The 18,120-nt window shown below is 33.3% G+C and overlaps 1 protein-coding gene and 2 long non-coding RNA genes across 3 annotated transcripts; 1 reads left to right on the plus strand and 2 right to left on the minus strand.

The window, feature by feature from the left end:
- Positions 1-555: 555 nt before the first annotated feature.
- LOC108227222 (uncharacterized) lies at positions 556-5,027 on the minus strand. The gene is made up of 4 exons (XM_017402263.2): positions 4,464-5,027; positions 4,287-4,392; positions 2,738-2,946; positions 556-2,275 (listed from the first exon to the last, which is right to left on the minus strand). The coding sequence occupies exons 1-4, from the start codon at positions 4,650-4,652 to the stop codon at positions 1,028-1,030; spliced, it is 1,752 nt and encodes a 583-aa protein (XP_017257752.1). The 5' UTR covers positions 4,653-5,027; the 3' UTR covers positions 556-1,027.
- A 718-nt stretch (positions 5,028-5,745) lies between these two features.
- On the minus strand, positions 5,746-8,528 carry LOC135146934 (uncharacterized). The gene is made up of 3 exons (XR_010284026.1): positions 8,299-8,528; positions 6,709-6,967; positions 5,746-6,023 (listed from the first exon to the last, which is right to left on the minus strand). It is a non-coding gene; the product is annotated as an uncharacterized LOC135146934 (long non-coding RNA).
- A 765-nt stretch (positions 8,529-9,293) lies between these two features.
- LOC108227223 (uncharacterized) lies at positions 9,294-15,531 on the plus strand. The gene is made up of 6 exons (XR_001807838.2): positions 9,294-9,497; positions 9,886-10,075; positions 10,399-10,577; positions 10,780-11,671; positions 12,574-12,841; positions 15,193-15,531. It is a non-coding gene; the product is annotated as an uncharacterized LOC108227223 (long non-coding RNA).
- Positions 15,532-18,120: the final 2,589 nt, after the last annotated feature.

Below are 18,120 nucleotides of genomic sequence, written 5' to 3' on the forward strand. Positions count from 1 at the left end.
AATTATGTGACAGAATTTATGCCTCCATTGCATTTTCAAGATCCAAGCTCTACTTTACCATTGTATGTACGGGTAGTATTGTGTTGCAACTTGGTAGGTCTGCAAAGCATGTATCTACGCTTGTGGAGCATTGGCAAAAATCAAGACTCACAATGATTCTGATGATCTTGATCACTTTACAACTACCATCTCGGGCAATCATGTCACGGATATAAAATAATTCGTGTCACATTAAAGTAGGTAACCTCTTGTCAATTTAGCAATAGCGATGTCAAGAGGAAAAAGGAAACTGAATTAAACTTAAAATTCTAAAGAATTGCAGTATATATGGGGGTAGCTGAGACTTTACAAATTTATTTATAAGCTTCATTAAAACACAAGATATTACAACTCTCAAAACCAATGTCCACTTCTGGTGTGAGCCTCGTATTATTGGAGTTGTTCTGACTGCTTATATTCTAACTTTCTACCCCTCCTAGTATCGATGTGGGATAACTCCTGTTTTTAAAGCCACCGACCTCAAGTTTCAGGGATTCAAGCAGCACTGATTAGACAACTAAAATGAACCTAGAGGCTCCCGAGTCCCGAGAGGTTCATAAAGAAATAGCAACAGTCAACATGTAATTATTCATTCTGTAATATTTGAATTTGCTTTCATGAATTATAAGTGTAAAATGCACATGTGTTTTATGAAAGAAAAAATGGTGTATGTTTTACCAGAATTGCAGATATACATAGGCTGATAAGCAGCAACAATAATTACTTTGGCTAGGATCTTCATCCGTATATGCAATGATCATATTACGTCTTGGGAGATGTATGGGATATACACAAGGTGCAGCAATAATCACATTGTGTCTGGATCTTCATCAGCAAGTGCAACAGGTTTTGGCTATTGAACACTTTTGAAACAAGCATGTAGTATCTATTGAACACGGCTCCAGGACAGGGGATATCTAGTGCAAAAGGCACAACAGGAAGGGTCTGGGAATAAAGATGTACATGCCATCCTCCAACTTCCCGGAGATCATTGGAACGTAAACTTTCTCTTAGCATTTTTTCTGGATTTCATTAACTCTACCAGGGAAGGAAGGGGCTGAGGCACAGGCACATGCATTTTCCTGTACATCTTTCTCAGATTTGCACAGAACCTCTTTGAGGACCCATCGGGTGAAAAAGATGTTTCGTCTGCCAGAGTCATTTTCACCTCTGATGAATTGTTTGTTTTAATTATATCAACCACATTCTTGTTTTCTGGTGACTTCATATGAGTCTCCTTAAAAGTATACTCTCTTTCTGGTGATTTATATTGTTCATCATGAACTTCACATGATGGATTTCCATACATCATATCTGTTCTCATTTCTTCATGAGATTCGGAAGAATATTGGAGTCCATTACTCGCACTACCAACAATCGCCACTTGCTCGTCTATATTCAGAGGGTCATTCTCTATAATTTCTCTTTCCTTCTGTTCATGGAAAACTTCAGAGTCTGGAAGACCGAACCTTGCTCTTCCAAACAAGGTGACATGAGGTCTTTTGCTTGGTGGAGAGAGATGCAAATGCTTTTGTTGGTCAGCTGATACACCAATCAACCAAGGCTCAAGTTCAGCACCTAATTCAAGGATGGATGAACAGCTTGCACTCTTCACTGATACTTGCTCAGCAATTTGAGGAACCTCAAAACTCAAGTCTAGAAGCTTCCAGAGAGGGTCATCAGAAGCTACTTCACTAATAAAGCAGTGCTTTTTAACATACGTCAATTCCATAGCTCGACAACTGGGGGTAGTTGAGACCACCCATTTAGGTCTGAGAAGCTGGAGGGCCCACTCTAATTCTTCCCTGGATGAATGCATTGAGTAACAGACATGCCAAATACCAGACTGGTCTCTCACTGCTTCACTGAGTTTAACTTTTCTTGTTATTTCAGTCTTTAAATGAACGTCCTCACATGCATACCATTGTGCCGATGGACGTATAATAAGTGGCTCTGGTTGCGATCTATTTCGGGAGTCGGCAAGCTTTGCTTCAGCTCTTTCTGAAAGGTTAGGAAATCCATCAAACATATGGAAACGAGAAGAAGAATCTTCTGTCAATATATCGGGAACTGTAAGCTTCAAAAGATGATAACATTCTGGATTTTCTTCTTTGTCAACAAAAATCTTTGTGCCAAATGTTTGGGATACATTCACAAGTATCTCTTCCTGGCCCAGCATATTACAGGTCAAATACACAACTGGAGCGCCAGGGTGCTTCCACACACAATTAATGAGCTGCTCATAGAAACACAACAAAGTCAAACAAGGTTTCCTGATAGAATTACTATTGAGTATGCACACGCAGCCTCTAAAAGAGAGTGAATGATCATGTTTGATACAAAGCTAAACCAAGCAAGTCTTGAAATTTGAAGATGATTGTAACCATAGATGCTAAAAAATAATGATTGTAACACACTTTTATTTTCTTTACTTGTCTACTAGAAATCTAGGTAACAAGCAAAAGTATGAAGCATGAAATTTTGTAACGAGTTCATTTCCATGGAGCAGCTTCCCCATTCATCACAGAACAAAGTGCTTAGAAATGTATAATTGGTAAGCACTCGTGGATATTTCATCAGTTAAAAAAAATTGACATCCCAAAAAAGTTTTATGAGCAATTGGTAGTTCAACTTAATCATAGGCTACAAATGAGCCAAGAACATAAGCTTAATGAGTTTAAGCATAATTGCATATCACCTGTCTGATTGCAGATTGTCTGCTAGGCATCTTTGAAAATCTCCCGAATGTGCAGTCTAAAAAGATATAATCAATCGAACATTTAGGATTTTTAGTTTTTGTTCCTAAATACTTCTCAGGTAACCTCTGCAAACACTCTTGGTCAAGTCTGCAATCTCCAGTGTGCAATATGGTACCAAAAGTGCCTTCAAATAAAAGCATAATAGCTCCTGGTGTTCACAAATAGCATCCCAGATTATATATCAACAGTGTAAATATCATTCATTAGATATACAGAAATTCGAGACCAGCCAACAACAACACTGAAAAGAGGATGACATATTTTAAACAGATCACATATATTTTAACACTCCCCTGAGTCCCTTCACTTAAAAACCTGTTTTCAAAATCGAAAGAGCGGATCAGTAAAACCTATCTTTCATTGTGTAAAATGTTTGTTTTATTATATTGGGAATTTCGATCTCAATATCATGTTCAGTAACCAAGTCTACTAAAACCTTAGGTAAAACCGTTTAATAGACCTTATACGTCAAGACTCACTCGAAATCCAATCTTAAAAAGTGGATCATTAGGAGTCCATTTTAGGCAATATTTAACCTGAGTGTCCCCTTATTTTTTAAAGAATATTTGGAGACCTAGTTTCCAAGCTTAAGACCTTTAATATTATCTGAACTCGGATACCATGTTAAGGTCGCTTGCTAAGGTTTTACTGAAGCTCTCTAGTGATCCACCCATTGTAACTAACTTACAACTTATAATATCATAATAACTTGGTCTGAAAGTGGTGTCGTGTTCAACAATCCAACCCTGCTAACCCCAACATTCTCACAATTTTACAATGAACACCTTTGTTGCTCCTTAAGGAGTTTGTTATAGTGATCCGCTACATGTTCCTCATGGCTTTCTAGCAAAGACCAAAGAGTGTAGATCCATTAAGTGGTTGCTACAATATCATTGAAAAAATTGGTAACTCAACTACATAGATAATTTTTTCTAACATCATCAAAATTTTATTAAGAAATTAACCAAAGCAAACTAAGCGTTGGAGTTCATAAGGAGCTTGAAGGGTGTTTGTATAAAATTTTAAGTTGGAGACTAAACCAATTTTTGAGTTAGACATGTGCCTAATTTAAAGTACAGAAAACTAATAAAATATCCATTTACCCAATAGTTTCATATGAAATAGCTAATTCAATCAGCTGGTTAAAGCAGCTACTTCAATCAGCTGGTCAAAACTACTAATTAGATTTGCTAACAGTTAATTAGATCTGCTAACCGTTAACCGCTAATTACCAAACAAGACCATAACTAGAAAACAGCTTTTAAAAGATAAAAGAACATGATAAAGTAGTTTCCTGAATACAGCAACACCTTCCCTTTTCACAAACAACATATTTCCCAAGTTTTTGATTATATATTTTCCAAAAACTGTCAAAAAGATGGTCAAACACAGGGAAAAAAAACTAAAAACTGTTTAACCAAAAAATCTGAAACTTAGGAAAATACAAATAACAAAAGAAACAGCACAAAATGAGATGAAATTAAATACCAGGACAATGATTGGCATCGAATGCGGTGACAGTAAAATCGGCCTCCGGATCCCGAATAACAACGGAGTCTCCGACCTCAATGTTGACAAACAAGGAATCGTGAAGCTGCAAGACAAACAAAGAATCAGAAACGGAAAATTCATTTCTTGTATTAAAAGAATCATCTTAGAATTGACCTGGGGATAATAATGGAGGGTGAGGATCTTAGTGAGGTGCGTAGAGTAAATTGGATAAGAATGAAAAGAAGAAATTCCTTGAGAGTGATCTTTGTGAGCGTGTGTGAGAAAATGATGTCGTTTTTGCATCGACACGGCTGTCCATGTGTCTACCGAAAACGGCACCCCTCTCGGCATCTCTATCGGCATGTTTCGACTCGTAAGCACTCCTCCTAACACCGGTTAAATCCGATTGATTATTTACGGTTTCCGAGTTAGGATGTAAGCAAATTAGGATTTAAGTGTTTCTTTAAAAAAAATTGAAATGCTTAAGACGAGAAAAATAGTTTGGAGGGAAGTGTGGAGGGAGAAATGAAATTTCGGGCTATTTAAGTGGTGGGAAAATTGTAGAGCACGATAGGCGGTTTCGCTATTTTGAGTTGAATCACATTGGCTGACGTGTTCTTTAAAATAAACATTGGCCGGCATTGCCGCATTGGGTTGGAGAGATAATAGTAATAATGACAGAAGGGCCGGCCCAGTTACTTTCTTATATGGGCTTAGCCCAAATCTTCCTTAGGAATATCAAACGCAGTAATTATTTATTAATTTACACTTATTTGTATTAATACATGAGAATGAAAATGCTATAGGTGCGACAAAAATAGTATAAAATGATACTTGTCATAAATTTATTGATTATAAATTGAATAACAATGATAACATATCGTCGCGTGGATATATTAATTTTCTCGATCAAATCATTCCAAACTGTCACATCTTCTCGATCAAATCATTTCAAACTGTCACATCACCGATGTTGCGTTATGTTTTAACTAATTTTACACCCACCAATTTTATACATGTATTATTATTTTTTATTTTTAAAATTATGGTTCATATCTTAATAATTTTTTATAATTTTATAAAAGTTATATGATTCTTAATATATACATATAATATTAAATTATTTAATTCGAATTTATTACTACATAATATTTATATACAATATAAGGTCCATTTTATCAAACTTGAAATAATGACGCATTCATTAGAAGCGGAAATTGGAATCAAAATTTATTTAGAAATTAGAAGCCATGTCATACAATGTCATGTGTGATGTTTCTTTTCCTATTCCGAAATTATTTTGAGCCCCCAACATCTCTGGATGAAATACATTATACATATCTATTGTGACAGCCCTAAAATCCGGGGGTCTGGATTTGGTGCCACTAAAAGAAAAAACAATTTAAAACCTGTATTTTTGAAAGAAAGTGAAAACAAGTATTTCAAAACCTGGATATATAAAAAAAAATGATTTAAATTAAAACTCAATTTCACCCCCTTTAAAACAGGATCGCAAACAGGCTATAGTATTGAAATCAGAAAAGTAAAACTAATAAATCTTATTACATGATTTTACAACTAAATCAAGTTTAGACAACTCTAATTACCACTAGTCCCAAAGACTCGATCTTGGATACTCTTCCTGACCATCAGGTTGAAACTTAGTCACTTGCAATCCTTGCCTAGCATTACTTTTACACGCAGCCTAGACAGATGAATCATCTTTAACCCTATCTGAAAGGGGTTAGAAGAAATAGCAAGAATGAGCAACAGAATGCTCAGCAAATATAATAGTTAAAAAGAAACAGGATTTAAAGCAGAGAAGTAATTGAACTGGAAGTATACAAAACAACATGCTTTGAACTTGAAACCAAAACAATTCAAAAGTATATATAAATTTCCAAAGCATTCAGATATATTGGACGTTAATAGTCACCGTAGATGATCAGTCTACAGTAACCCGGACAATGGTTACGCATTGCCCTAAAATAAAATGTTCCGGAACTGAAGACTAGCTAGGTCTCCATATAACGCTGGGCCAAGGGCCTCTTATGCAAACAAAACAATAGGCTGGGCATAGACCTCTTACGCAAAGCTGGGCATCGGCCTCTTACGCAAACAAAACAATAGTCCAATGATTATATCTGAATTTTTCTTTTACTTCCCAGTTCTAAAGAATTTGCATTTATAGAGATTTGAAACCATGTGTATCAATTTGATAAGTCACTCTTTCCAACTCAAAATCATACTTAAGTCGTGCATTGGCAATAAGTAAAAGCTTTAAGGAAAGAGCACTTGCTTCTGAATAGAGAGTTTGTATAGGAATACTTGCAGTAATTACAAGTTGAGAATAGAATTACTTGCATAAAGGTTTAAAGAAAATATCACTTGAACAATAAGTGAAGATAAGGATACTTGCCTTTGGTCCTTAGCTTATACACTCTTAGCTAACATCCTTATCTTATTCTGCTTTCTCAAGACATCACCCTCAACTATTCCTGATTCTCTGCTATGGTGCTCATGCGATTGCTGCAGCCTGATACGGAATCTTATCTAACTTCAGTCTTGATCCCCAACGTCTGGTTCGATTCGTCTCGAACAATCCGTAACTACTGAACCGCTATACAACTCTCCCATTTTCTTGCCTTTGCTTGGTATCACGCCCTCAATGCTCGATCCTATTATAAGCAAAAAGATACTACTTTAGTATCCTTCCGAAACAACTATCCTATTTCTACCCTTTCGCGATATATATATACACGGCACATTGTATAGCACATAACAAGTAGCACACATTATAGTTTTATAACTTACAACCAACTCAGAATATTATTTAACACGAGAACGCGTAACTTAAGTTAATATTTCTACGGAAAATTCGGCATGACCTATTCGTAAATAGACTATCCCCCTGTTTTCAAATCAATCAAATCAAGCTCTTTAAACTAAATAAAATACTAATATAAAGAATATCTGCCTCGACATGCAGTAAATCACATAAGAAAAGTACCCGCCCCGACATGCGGCACCTAACACATAATGATAAATAATCCGCCTAGACATGCGGCACCTAAACACATAATGATTGAAAGAAACTAACAGCTGATCTTTAAAACGGAAGTAATTCAATATTAATACATTATACTATCAAGAATAACACTCTAACATTTAACACGTAGCACTTAGCAGTTATCACATATTTCCATACATTTACTTACCACTTACCATAATACTCAATTTAGATACTATTCAATTCAAATATATACAAGTTGAATTAAATAAGCATAGCATTATATCTATTTAAGATATCGCATATTTATATTATTAATATTATTATTTACTATTATTACTACTAGTGAAAGTAATAATAATAATAAAGAATAATACTAATATTTATTAATATTCGGCATCCTAAAATTACCAAATAAACACCGTTTCACACATTAACATCAATAATAATGCTATGTAATACTGCTGTTACTACCAAATCACATAAATATTATTTATAGATTTTATAGAAATATCACAAATCAGTAACTATGTAAAGTCGCTTAATAGTCCGATAATTATAGGTTACGCTCCCATATAATTAAAAATCTAAATTTTATTTGAAAATCGGGCAGCACCTTCTCTATTTATCGGACTACCAGTCGATATCATATCGACACAACCACCACAAACAAACCTGTAATCAATCCAATAACTCAAACACCCAATTTATAACTACTAACTAAACCCGATAATCAATCAAATAAACTAACAATCGAAATAATAAACGGAGCACGTATTTAAGAAATCCATATCAAGACTCGAGCTACCCGAATAATTTACACAACCCAGCAATCAACACCCGGCCAACTCGGCCCCACACGAACTCACCCAAACTACACACTCGAATACACAGTATACACACGCTGCACACACTCTTACACGCACAAAATACACGCGTATATACACGCAACACAGTAGCGAAACAAGGGGGAAAAACCAGGGAAATCGAGGGAGAAACCAGAGGAAAAGAGATGCCGAGTCTGGTGGTGGCTGAACATGGTGAAGGGAGGCGCCGGACGGTGGCGGTGCGGAGAGAGGAGCGGCGCGGCGCTTACAAGGGAGGAGGGCAGGAGAGGGAAGGGAGAGGCGAGTGAGGCTGAGAGAGAGATTGTGTGAGAAGAGAGAGAGAAACTGAGAGAGAAAAGAGAGACGCAGGGATGAGAACGGAGAGATTGATATTTTGAATTAAAAATATAATTATAAACTGAAAATGTAGCAATTGGACACGTGTTAGGAATTTTGACGCGTGTCCTCACTGATCTGGCTGGCTCCAGACTGAATTTGACAAATTAACGAACAAACTCACAGATAAAAATAATCCCGATAAATACCAAAATAACTTTAGAAATCTTACAATAATTAAAAACTAATAAAATATAATTTTCATGATCTTTGGATCACTACTGAAATTAATAGAAACACCCCACTTTAATCTACACAGAAAATCATTTAGAGCTGAATAATTATCGAAAGATCATTTTATGAATTTCATAAATCTCTAAAAATATTTAATGAAATTATAAAGCGATAAAAATGAATTTATAAGCAATACACAATTTTATAAAATCCATTCACTATAAAATCCATAACAAATAGAAATCATTAACACAGCTCAACGATCAAATAGAAATGAAATACACCGACTCTCGAGAATATAATCACATAGTAATCATTTAGAATTTTTCAAAATAATATATGAAACTCATTTTTGAAGAAACAGTTATATACCAATAACACAATAACTCGGAATTTAAATATAACATTTTGATTTAATTAAAATGGAATAAAATATCAAATCTCATTCCCTTCCTTGAACAAAATTACTTTCATAATAATAAATAGATTTTAAAAATCCGGGTCATTACATCTATACTATCTATACTATACTATAATAAGCCAACATAGGTATATTTTGTAGTCCCATATTTTGTTCTTGTTTTTTCGTTCGTCTTGTTTTTTCGTTCGTCCAGTTCATTTTGTTTATCATCTCGAAACATTTGTGTCCTACTAACATTCTGTCTCCTAATAAATATAAGTTTTATAAACAAATCATACGACACCCTCGTCTTCTCCCTCTGTCCCTCTCCGTCTTTTCTCTGAAGGCTGAAGCTGTATCCGTCAAGCAGTGGCACCAAAGCTTGGAACTGTATTCGATCAGTAATAGTGTTTATTGCTCTTTCTGTTTCCCCGATTCTTTGTATCCCTTATTGTATCGATCCACGTATTTGTGAAATTGAAATTCATACGGATCTTTTATGTATATGCTTGCGCGTTGTTAGAAATCGTATTTTTAGATATCTTATCACTATTTAATGCTTCTAATTCACAAATTCTTAGTCACTTTATTTGGCTGTAGGTCAGGTTTGTTTATCAATGATTTTTGGTACATAATTTTACAGTATTTTGATAAGCGGATTTGTCTTTTTTCTTTTTTGTACATTTTAATATGATAGTTTGGTTTTATAGAGTAGAAGAGGATGTTATATTTATAATAGTTTTTGATAAAGGGGACAAAGTGTATTAACTAATTTGTTTTTTGTCGCAGTGTTATGTCATATGTTTCGAGTCAACCGCAATTCCGCTACACACAACCTCTGTCCAAGGTCCTGCATCTGAGGAATTTGCCATGGGAGTGTACTGAGGAGGAGCTGATTGAACTTGGTAAACCATTTGGTAAAGTTGTCAACACCAAGGGTAATGTTGGAGCCAGCCGAAACCAAGCTCTTATTGAATTTGTAAGTGTATTGAGCTTAATCCAGCAGCATTGCCTTTCCCCTGTTTTTTTTCTGTGTATATATAAATTATCTAACATTGCACTAACATGACACTGATGTTGTGCTCACATGAAATAAAGTGGCTCATCAAACCTATGCATTGGAGTATAGATAATAGATTACTTTACTCAAATTTTCGATAAATATGTGCAGATTCTGTAGCATTTGATCCCTTTTAAAATACTGAAGCCCACTTAAAGGAGAATATGACAACCATCTTTATAGCTTTAAATTAATTATAAATGTGTTAAAAAAAATATACATATTCTCTTTAAATTTGCTAGGGATCAGCATGGGACATATAGCATAGGTACGGAGGCTGCATTTTTCTATAACTCCACTAGCTACGTGGAATAATTCTTACCTCTCCCTTGCAATCAAAATGGCCTCACAAGCTGGTGCTTTTTGGGGAGGTCATGATTATGGCGTACTTTGTTGGGATAACAAGCTTGCAGGAGCTCAAGTAAGTTGTATTACAGTCTTGGTACTTGCTTTTAACATCATGCAATATCATATTATTATGCATTTGTTCCTTGATAGCAAACCAAGATCATGATTGGCAAGTTCATCATGTGATGTTTTATTGTTTTTGCTATGTGATTGATATTTTATTTTAGGTTCCTAAGTTCTACGTTTAATTTATTGAACATCTTTACTCTGTACAGGTTACAACTTAAGAAGCAGAAGGGAAATTTAGTTGTTTGTTAAATTCCGAGCACTGTCATAGTTAACTTTTTGGGGTATTAACTGGTGAATGGTGAGAAATTCTTTACTTATGGCTTCCAACATGCAAGAAAGTGGTTGTTATTTGCTGAATGGAAGTGTTTTTTATAGTAATCTTGAGCTGTAAATTGTAATTAAGTACTTGACCCATTTTAGCTTTTCTTTTGTTTTGAAAATTTCAGCCAAAAATCAGTTAAGAGGAAATTTAGTCACAGATAGTCGAATGTTATAGCATTCGAGTCTTTATTTCAACATTGTTTGGTGACATGGATGTATAATAAAAGACATTTGAATGTTACAATGTTCAAGTCTTGCTTCGACATGATTTGCACATCTATAATATTCAACTCATGAGCTATTTGGAGAATCTGGCTGTACTATATGATCATCTATATACCTATATAAAGTAAAATCTCAGGCGGCTTACGTGGCACTCCCAAAGCTCTTAAACTGAAATCTTTGCTCTCTGCACTTCGCTCAGCTAAATCAACTCTCCTTTAATTGATTGATATATGCATTGTTGTGTTTTGATGATCAAACCTGATGGCCCTTCGCTTGCCTTGCAGTTATTTTCTGTCTGGTACTTGGACAAGCTTTGCAAGTTCCCCCGAATCGTAACTGAAGTCTCTATGCCTTCTCGGAGTGTTTCTTATAAATGGCCTTTTGTGGGCAATCCTTTCACATCAGTTGCTTATTTTGGAACCAACTATGGAGTAACTCTTATCTTTCTGATATCGATGGTGGCACCAGTACATTCCTCTTCTTTCAGCAAGAAGGATTCTTGATGCCCTCTCCAAGAATAGTTTCTTCAACGGCGAAGTTCTTTGTGAAAATGTATGTGCAGTTTCTTGCCTTTATCAATTTTTGTATGTGTCTTTCATCATGTTTTGTTCATATGTGTTTGTTTGTTTTATTTGAGTACACTTTTGAAGGGAGGATTGATTTGCCCTGATTTAATTTGTTAAAATAGCGCAGCAAGCTGGCCTTTATGTTAACCTTCGTATTGGTCCTTACGTTTGTGCTGAATGAAATTTTGAAAGATCTCTGATTAGGAATGGAAATTTAAAATCCTGGGATTTACAGAGATTCTAGAAAATCACCACGAAAAAGATGAGAATTTTTACTTGTACATGCTTGGCTCAGAATGTACAATACATATTGCTTTCCACTCTTTATTTTGTGTCCTCTGGCTGCCACCTTACACACAAAAGAAGAAGGAAAAGAAATACAGGTAAGCTACTTGATACCAAATACTACAAATATTTGCATACAATAAAAATAGTATTCTGAGAATTGAAAATTAGCGGAGATATTGGTTTTTACAATGTTTATACTAGCTCTTTTTACAGAAATATATATTTACAGATTCCGAATCAACAAATAATGTTAAATTAGGTGATATGAATAGTAGTATTGCAGCAGAAGCTGACGTTAAATGCTTTGGACAGTTATAATCTGATATGATAGCAAGAAAGCTGTACAATAAATTTACTTTCATCTGCAACCAGTTAACTTTAGCTGCATATATACTTATCGAGGATCAAATATGACACTTTTGGAATGCTGTTGTTATAAAGTAAAATCTCAGGCGGCTTACGTGGCACTCCCAAAGCTCTTAAACTGAAATCTTTGCTCTCTGCACTTCGCTCAGCTAATTCAACTCTCCTTTAATTGATTGATATATGCATTGTTGTGTTTTGATGATCAAACCTGATGGCCCTTCGCTTGCCTTGCAGTTATTTTCTGTCTGGTACTTGGACAGGCTTTGCAAGTTCCCCCAAATCGTAACTGAAGTCTCTATGCCTTCTCCGAGAGTTTCTTTAAAATGGCCTTTTGTGGGCAATCCTTTCACATCAGTTGCTTATTTCGGAACCAACTATGGAGTAACTCTTATCTTTCTGATATCGATGGTGGCACCAGTACATTCCTCTTCTTTCAGCAAGAAGGATTCTTGATGCCCTCTCCAAGAATAGTTTCTTCAACGGCGAAGTTCTTTGTGAAAATGTATGTGTAGTTTCTTGCCTTTATCAATTTCTATATGTGTCTTTCATCATGTTTTGTTCATATGTGTTTGTTTGTTTTATTTGAGTACACTTTTGAAGGGAGGATTGATTTGCCCTGATTTAATTTGTTAAAATAGCGCAGCAAGCTGGCCTTTATGTTAACCTTCGTATTGGTCCTTACGTTTGTGCTGAATGAAATTTTGAAAGATCTCTGATTAAAAATGGAAATTTAAAATCCTGGGATTTACAGAGATTCTAGAAAATCACCACGAAAAAGATGAGAATTTTTACTTGTACATGCTTGGCTCAGAATGTACAATACATATTGCTTTCCACTCTTTATTTTGTGTCCTCTGGCTGCCACATTACACACAAAAGAAGGAAAAGAAATACAGTTAAGCTACTTGATACCAAATACTACAAATACTAGCTTATAGCCCGTGCAAGGCACGGGAGCTTTTTAATTATTTATAAACTATTTAAATATATTTTAAATGGTGTGAAAAAATTTAATTTATAAATAATAAATTAAAATTTTCAATAAAATAAAATTCGAAATTATGATTTGTTTGTAAGTTAGAACTTTGGTAAATACATCATCACAGCCATTAATGGTTTCAAATAAATTATTTTAATGAAGCAATTCCTTTTCTCGTATGTATCATGTCAAAATATTAAATTCTATCTATCAAATTTTAATATATTTTGAGTGGAATACGTTATGCCAACTCCTATTAGATTATATTAATAAATGTATTTTATATTAAAATTATTATAATGTGATTTAAATATTTTTCAAAAAATTTATATGGTTCTAAATTAAAATTGATAAACATAATTTATTTGAATTAAGAAAAGGAATCATAAATATGCAATAAGAAGGTAGAATCTATTTTGGATTAAGAAAAAGTTTTTGTATTTGTTCCTCACATAAATCCGGCTTATTAATTTTAAAATATATTATAAAAAAAATTGTGACGGTGAGATTTATATGATTCTACGAATAAAATTGTTAGGAAATATTTATTTAGGATTAAAAAAAATCATATACATGTGAAAGACGGAATTTGTTTTGGATTCAGAAAGGAATTATAAATATGCAAGTAGATATCAGTTGCCTTCTAGAACAGAATTTAATTTTGTTCCAATCTAACGGTGCTTATTTGTTCAATATAAAATCTAACAGATGATAGCTTATAGCCCGTGCAAGGCACAGGAGCTTTTTAATTATTTATAAACTTTTTAAATATATTTTAAATGGTGTGAAAAAATTTAATTTATCAAATAATAAATTAAAATTTTTAATAAAATAAAATTCGAAATTATGATTTGTTTGTATGTTAGATTTGTTGTAAATACACTATCAGAGTCATTAATGGCTTCAAATAAACTATTGTAATGAAACCATTCCTTTTCTCGTATGTATCATGCCAAAGTATTAAATTCTTTCTATCAAATTTTAATATATTTTGAGTAGAATACGATACGCCAACTCCTATTAGATTATATTTATAAATGTATTTTATATTAGAATTATTATAATGTGATTTAAATATTTTTCAAAAAAGTTATATGGTTGTATATTAAAATTGATAAACATAATTTTTTAAGTTAAGAAAAAGAATCATAAACATGCAATAAGAAGGTAGAAACTATTTTGGATTAAGAAAAAAAATTTGTATTCGTTCCTCACATAAATCCGACTTATTAATTTAAAATATATTATAAAAATATTGTGACGGTGCGATTTATAAGATTTTACAAATAAAACTGGTAGTAAATATTTATTTTGGATTAAAACAATCATAAACACGTGAGAGATAGAATTTGTTTTGGATTCAGGATAGGAATTATAAACAAGCAAGTAGATATCAGTTGCTTTATGGAACACAAGTTAATTTTGTTCCAATCTAACTGTGCTTATTTGTTCAATATACGATCCAACGGATGATAAGCTTTTGGAACAGAGGACCATGCGACCAAATTATCTCCCTTACGCATATTATATATAAGTATATAATTTGCATACAATAAAAATAGTATTCTGAGAATTGAAAATTAGCGGAGATATTGGTTTTTACAATGTTTATACTAGCTCTTTTTACAGAAATATATATTTACACATTCCGAATCAACAAATAATGTTAAATTAGGTGATATGAATAGTAGTATTGCAGCAGAAGCTGACGTTGAATGCTTTGGACTGTTATAATCTGATATGATGGCAAGAAAGCTGTACAATAAATTTACTTTCATCTGCAACCAGTTAACTTTAGCTGCATATATACTCATCGAGGATCAACTATGACACTTTTGGAATGCTGTTGTTATATTAAATTAACACTCATGCAGGTGTAAGAGTCCGGGTTGCAACAATTAAACAAGCAAGTGTTGAAGGTACAAAGACTGTGGAAACGGGAGCATCTAGAGGTATTAGCAAGGAGATACTATGTTAAACTTTGGCAAAAAGTTTATAATGTCAGGCAGGCTTTCGAGCTAAAGACCTGTGTACACCATACTCATGGTCCCTCCTGATAACTTACCCAACTATTGTGTTGCATGTTATTATATTGTTTGCGAGGTCAAGGTTTGAATTAGAATAAGAGGATCCGATGCTAATATATGTGTTTTTGTATGCCACAGGCTACTATTGATTATTACTTATTAGAATATGCAGCTCTATATATATTTTCGTGCATTTGCAAGTTCCAGAACTTCTGTGATACATGCCTTTTTATGTGCTTGGTTATATTTTGCAGCTTTAGAGGTATGGTGATGGCTTCTCGGTATGGAAAAATTGTGATTGGGAATACTCTAGATAACTATAAACTATTTCAATCCACACATCCATCTAAATTAAGGAACTATGCATTAAAAAAAAGAGTGATTGACACTTTGCAACCCTTATGTTTAGGCGCTTTTTCGATTTGGTCTCAAACAATTTTTTTTGGCAGTATGCACCCTAAAGTTTGAAAAGCGTTTCACTTTGCACCCTTTTGACCACTTTCCGTTTAATTGACTGTTAAAGTTAACAGATGTGGGGTTTTCAGTTTGCACCCCACAATTTTAATTTTTTTTTTATGAGTATTTTGATTTTTTTTATTATATTAATATTTTTTCATGAGCCATTAATATAATTTTGTTACTGTTATATTAATATAATTATTGTTATATTAATATTTTTTATTATGTTAAATTTATTTGCATCCTTGTAATGGTAACATAATGTAAAACAAAGAGGACGCGCGATCTTTAACAAACAATTGCAATACTTAGATTCTGTTACATCTGCAAGACTAGTTCTCATGCAAACAAGCTAGAGCTCTAAATTTAGTCTGTAAACAAACACCGTACTAAAGAATACAAAAGTTTTATCTTAACATCATCAGATCATATAAAAGCATAAATTCTACGAACGAAGCAAAATTAAGGAATCAGAAAGTAAGCTGAGAGATAAATGAATTATTACTAGATTAAAACTAATTTGCAATAAAGAAACCATAAATATAGTCAAATTTATAACGAAGGAACCATACCGATCTAGAAACACAAAGTCCATTAGAACTCAATTACGCTCGGCTAGTACTCTGAGTGAGCTGATTATCCTGATTCCTGAGGCACAGCAGTCAGAAGGCTTGTGTGAAACAAGCACTGATTTGCAGCCACGGGTTTACTCAATGAAATCCTGGTGAAAAATGGAAGTCTTGGGCTTGAACTTCAAAAATGTTTTGTTTTAAATTGTTTTAAAATACTCATGAAAAAAAATTAAAATTGTGGGGTGCAAGGTGAAAACCCAACATCTGTTAATTTTAACGGTCAACTAAACGGAGAGTGGTCAAAAGGGTGCAAAGCGAAGCGCTTTTAAAATTTTAGGATGCATACTGCCAAAAAAAATTGTTTGAGACAAAATCGAAAAAACGCATAAACATAAGGGGTGCAAAGTGTCAATCACTCTAAAAAAAATGATGATGTAAAATTATATTTCATTTCACACATAAATATGATTACAAAATTAAAGTAATTTTTTTATTGGAAAAACTAATATTTTGTTATTTGTTTCTTAGCATATAATTTTTGTGTAGTGCAAATTGATTTTTAGCCTTTATTCTATGTCATGATATTATGTGAGACTTAATTTAAGAAGATAACGAAGAAAAACCTAATTTCACAAATTTTTGGTAAATAAATATTAATTTTTGGCATTAAATTAAAAAAGTATGTTTATCTTCCAAAAATAAACGTACTTTTTTAATATATTAATTTTATTACTTGACTAATAAATTTAGAATTACTAAATCTTTTATCTAAATAATTTTATAACATGAAAGAATTATGAAAAATAAAGTCGCCCGTGCTTTACACGGGTTTAAGGCTATAAGGCTATACTTACTATACTATAATAAGTCAACATATGTATAATTTGTAATCCTATTTTTCATTTATATTTTTTGGTTTGGTCATATTTTTTTATACTCTTGTTTCATTGCTGTACTAGAAACCTAAGAATTGTCTCCTATTACAATTCTACCTCCTAAGTCCTACCCCTTCTCTCTCAATCTCTCTCGATTCATATACTATATAATTTACAGTACAAGGTACAAGTCTACAAATGTTGTAGTCCAAGGTTTTAGTTATATTTTTTGGACTACAAGTCTACAAATGTGGAGTCTATTAGTATTATATTGTTAAACAGTTTCAGATACTAAAAACACTCATAAATACATTATCATATAATATTTCATTAAAAAAATTATAATATGTTATAAATAAAATTATAAATATACAATTTTGAATATTTTTTTTAAACAAAGACTTTCATATAACTCTAAACCACTCCCTCTGTGTATGATTCAGCAATTGAAAAAATGGCTACGATTAACAATCAAGATAACAACAACAACAACAGGCAAATCAATAACATTGCTTCCTCCAAACAGCCACTTCAATCTGCCAAACCGATCGATACCCAATATGTTCTCAAAAGCCTGCAATGAGAGCTAATGTCGCTAATGATGGGAGGTGATCTTGGAATTTCTGCATTTCGTGAAGAGGACAACATATTTTGCTGGCAAGGAACAATTACCATAGGGAGCAAAGATACGGTGTTTGAAGGAACAGAGTATAAGCTATCCCTTTCCTTTCCGACGGATTATCCTTTCAAGCCTCCAAAGGTTAAGTTTGAGAAAGGGTGTTTCCATCCTAATGTGGATATGTATGGAATTATATGCCTAGACATTCTTCAGGTAGTTTTTGGTTATGCTTCGATATGTTTTTCTTAAT

Source organism: Daucus carota, chromosome 6, assembly GCF_001625215.2.
Source record: "Daucus carota subsp. sativus chromosome 6, DH1 v3.0, whole genome shotgun sequence".
Lineage (NCBI taxonomy): Eukaryota > Viridiplantae > Streptophyta > Magnoliopsida > Apiales > Apiaceae > Daucus > Daucus carota.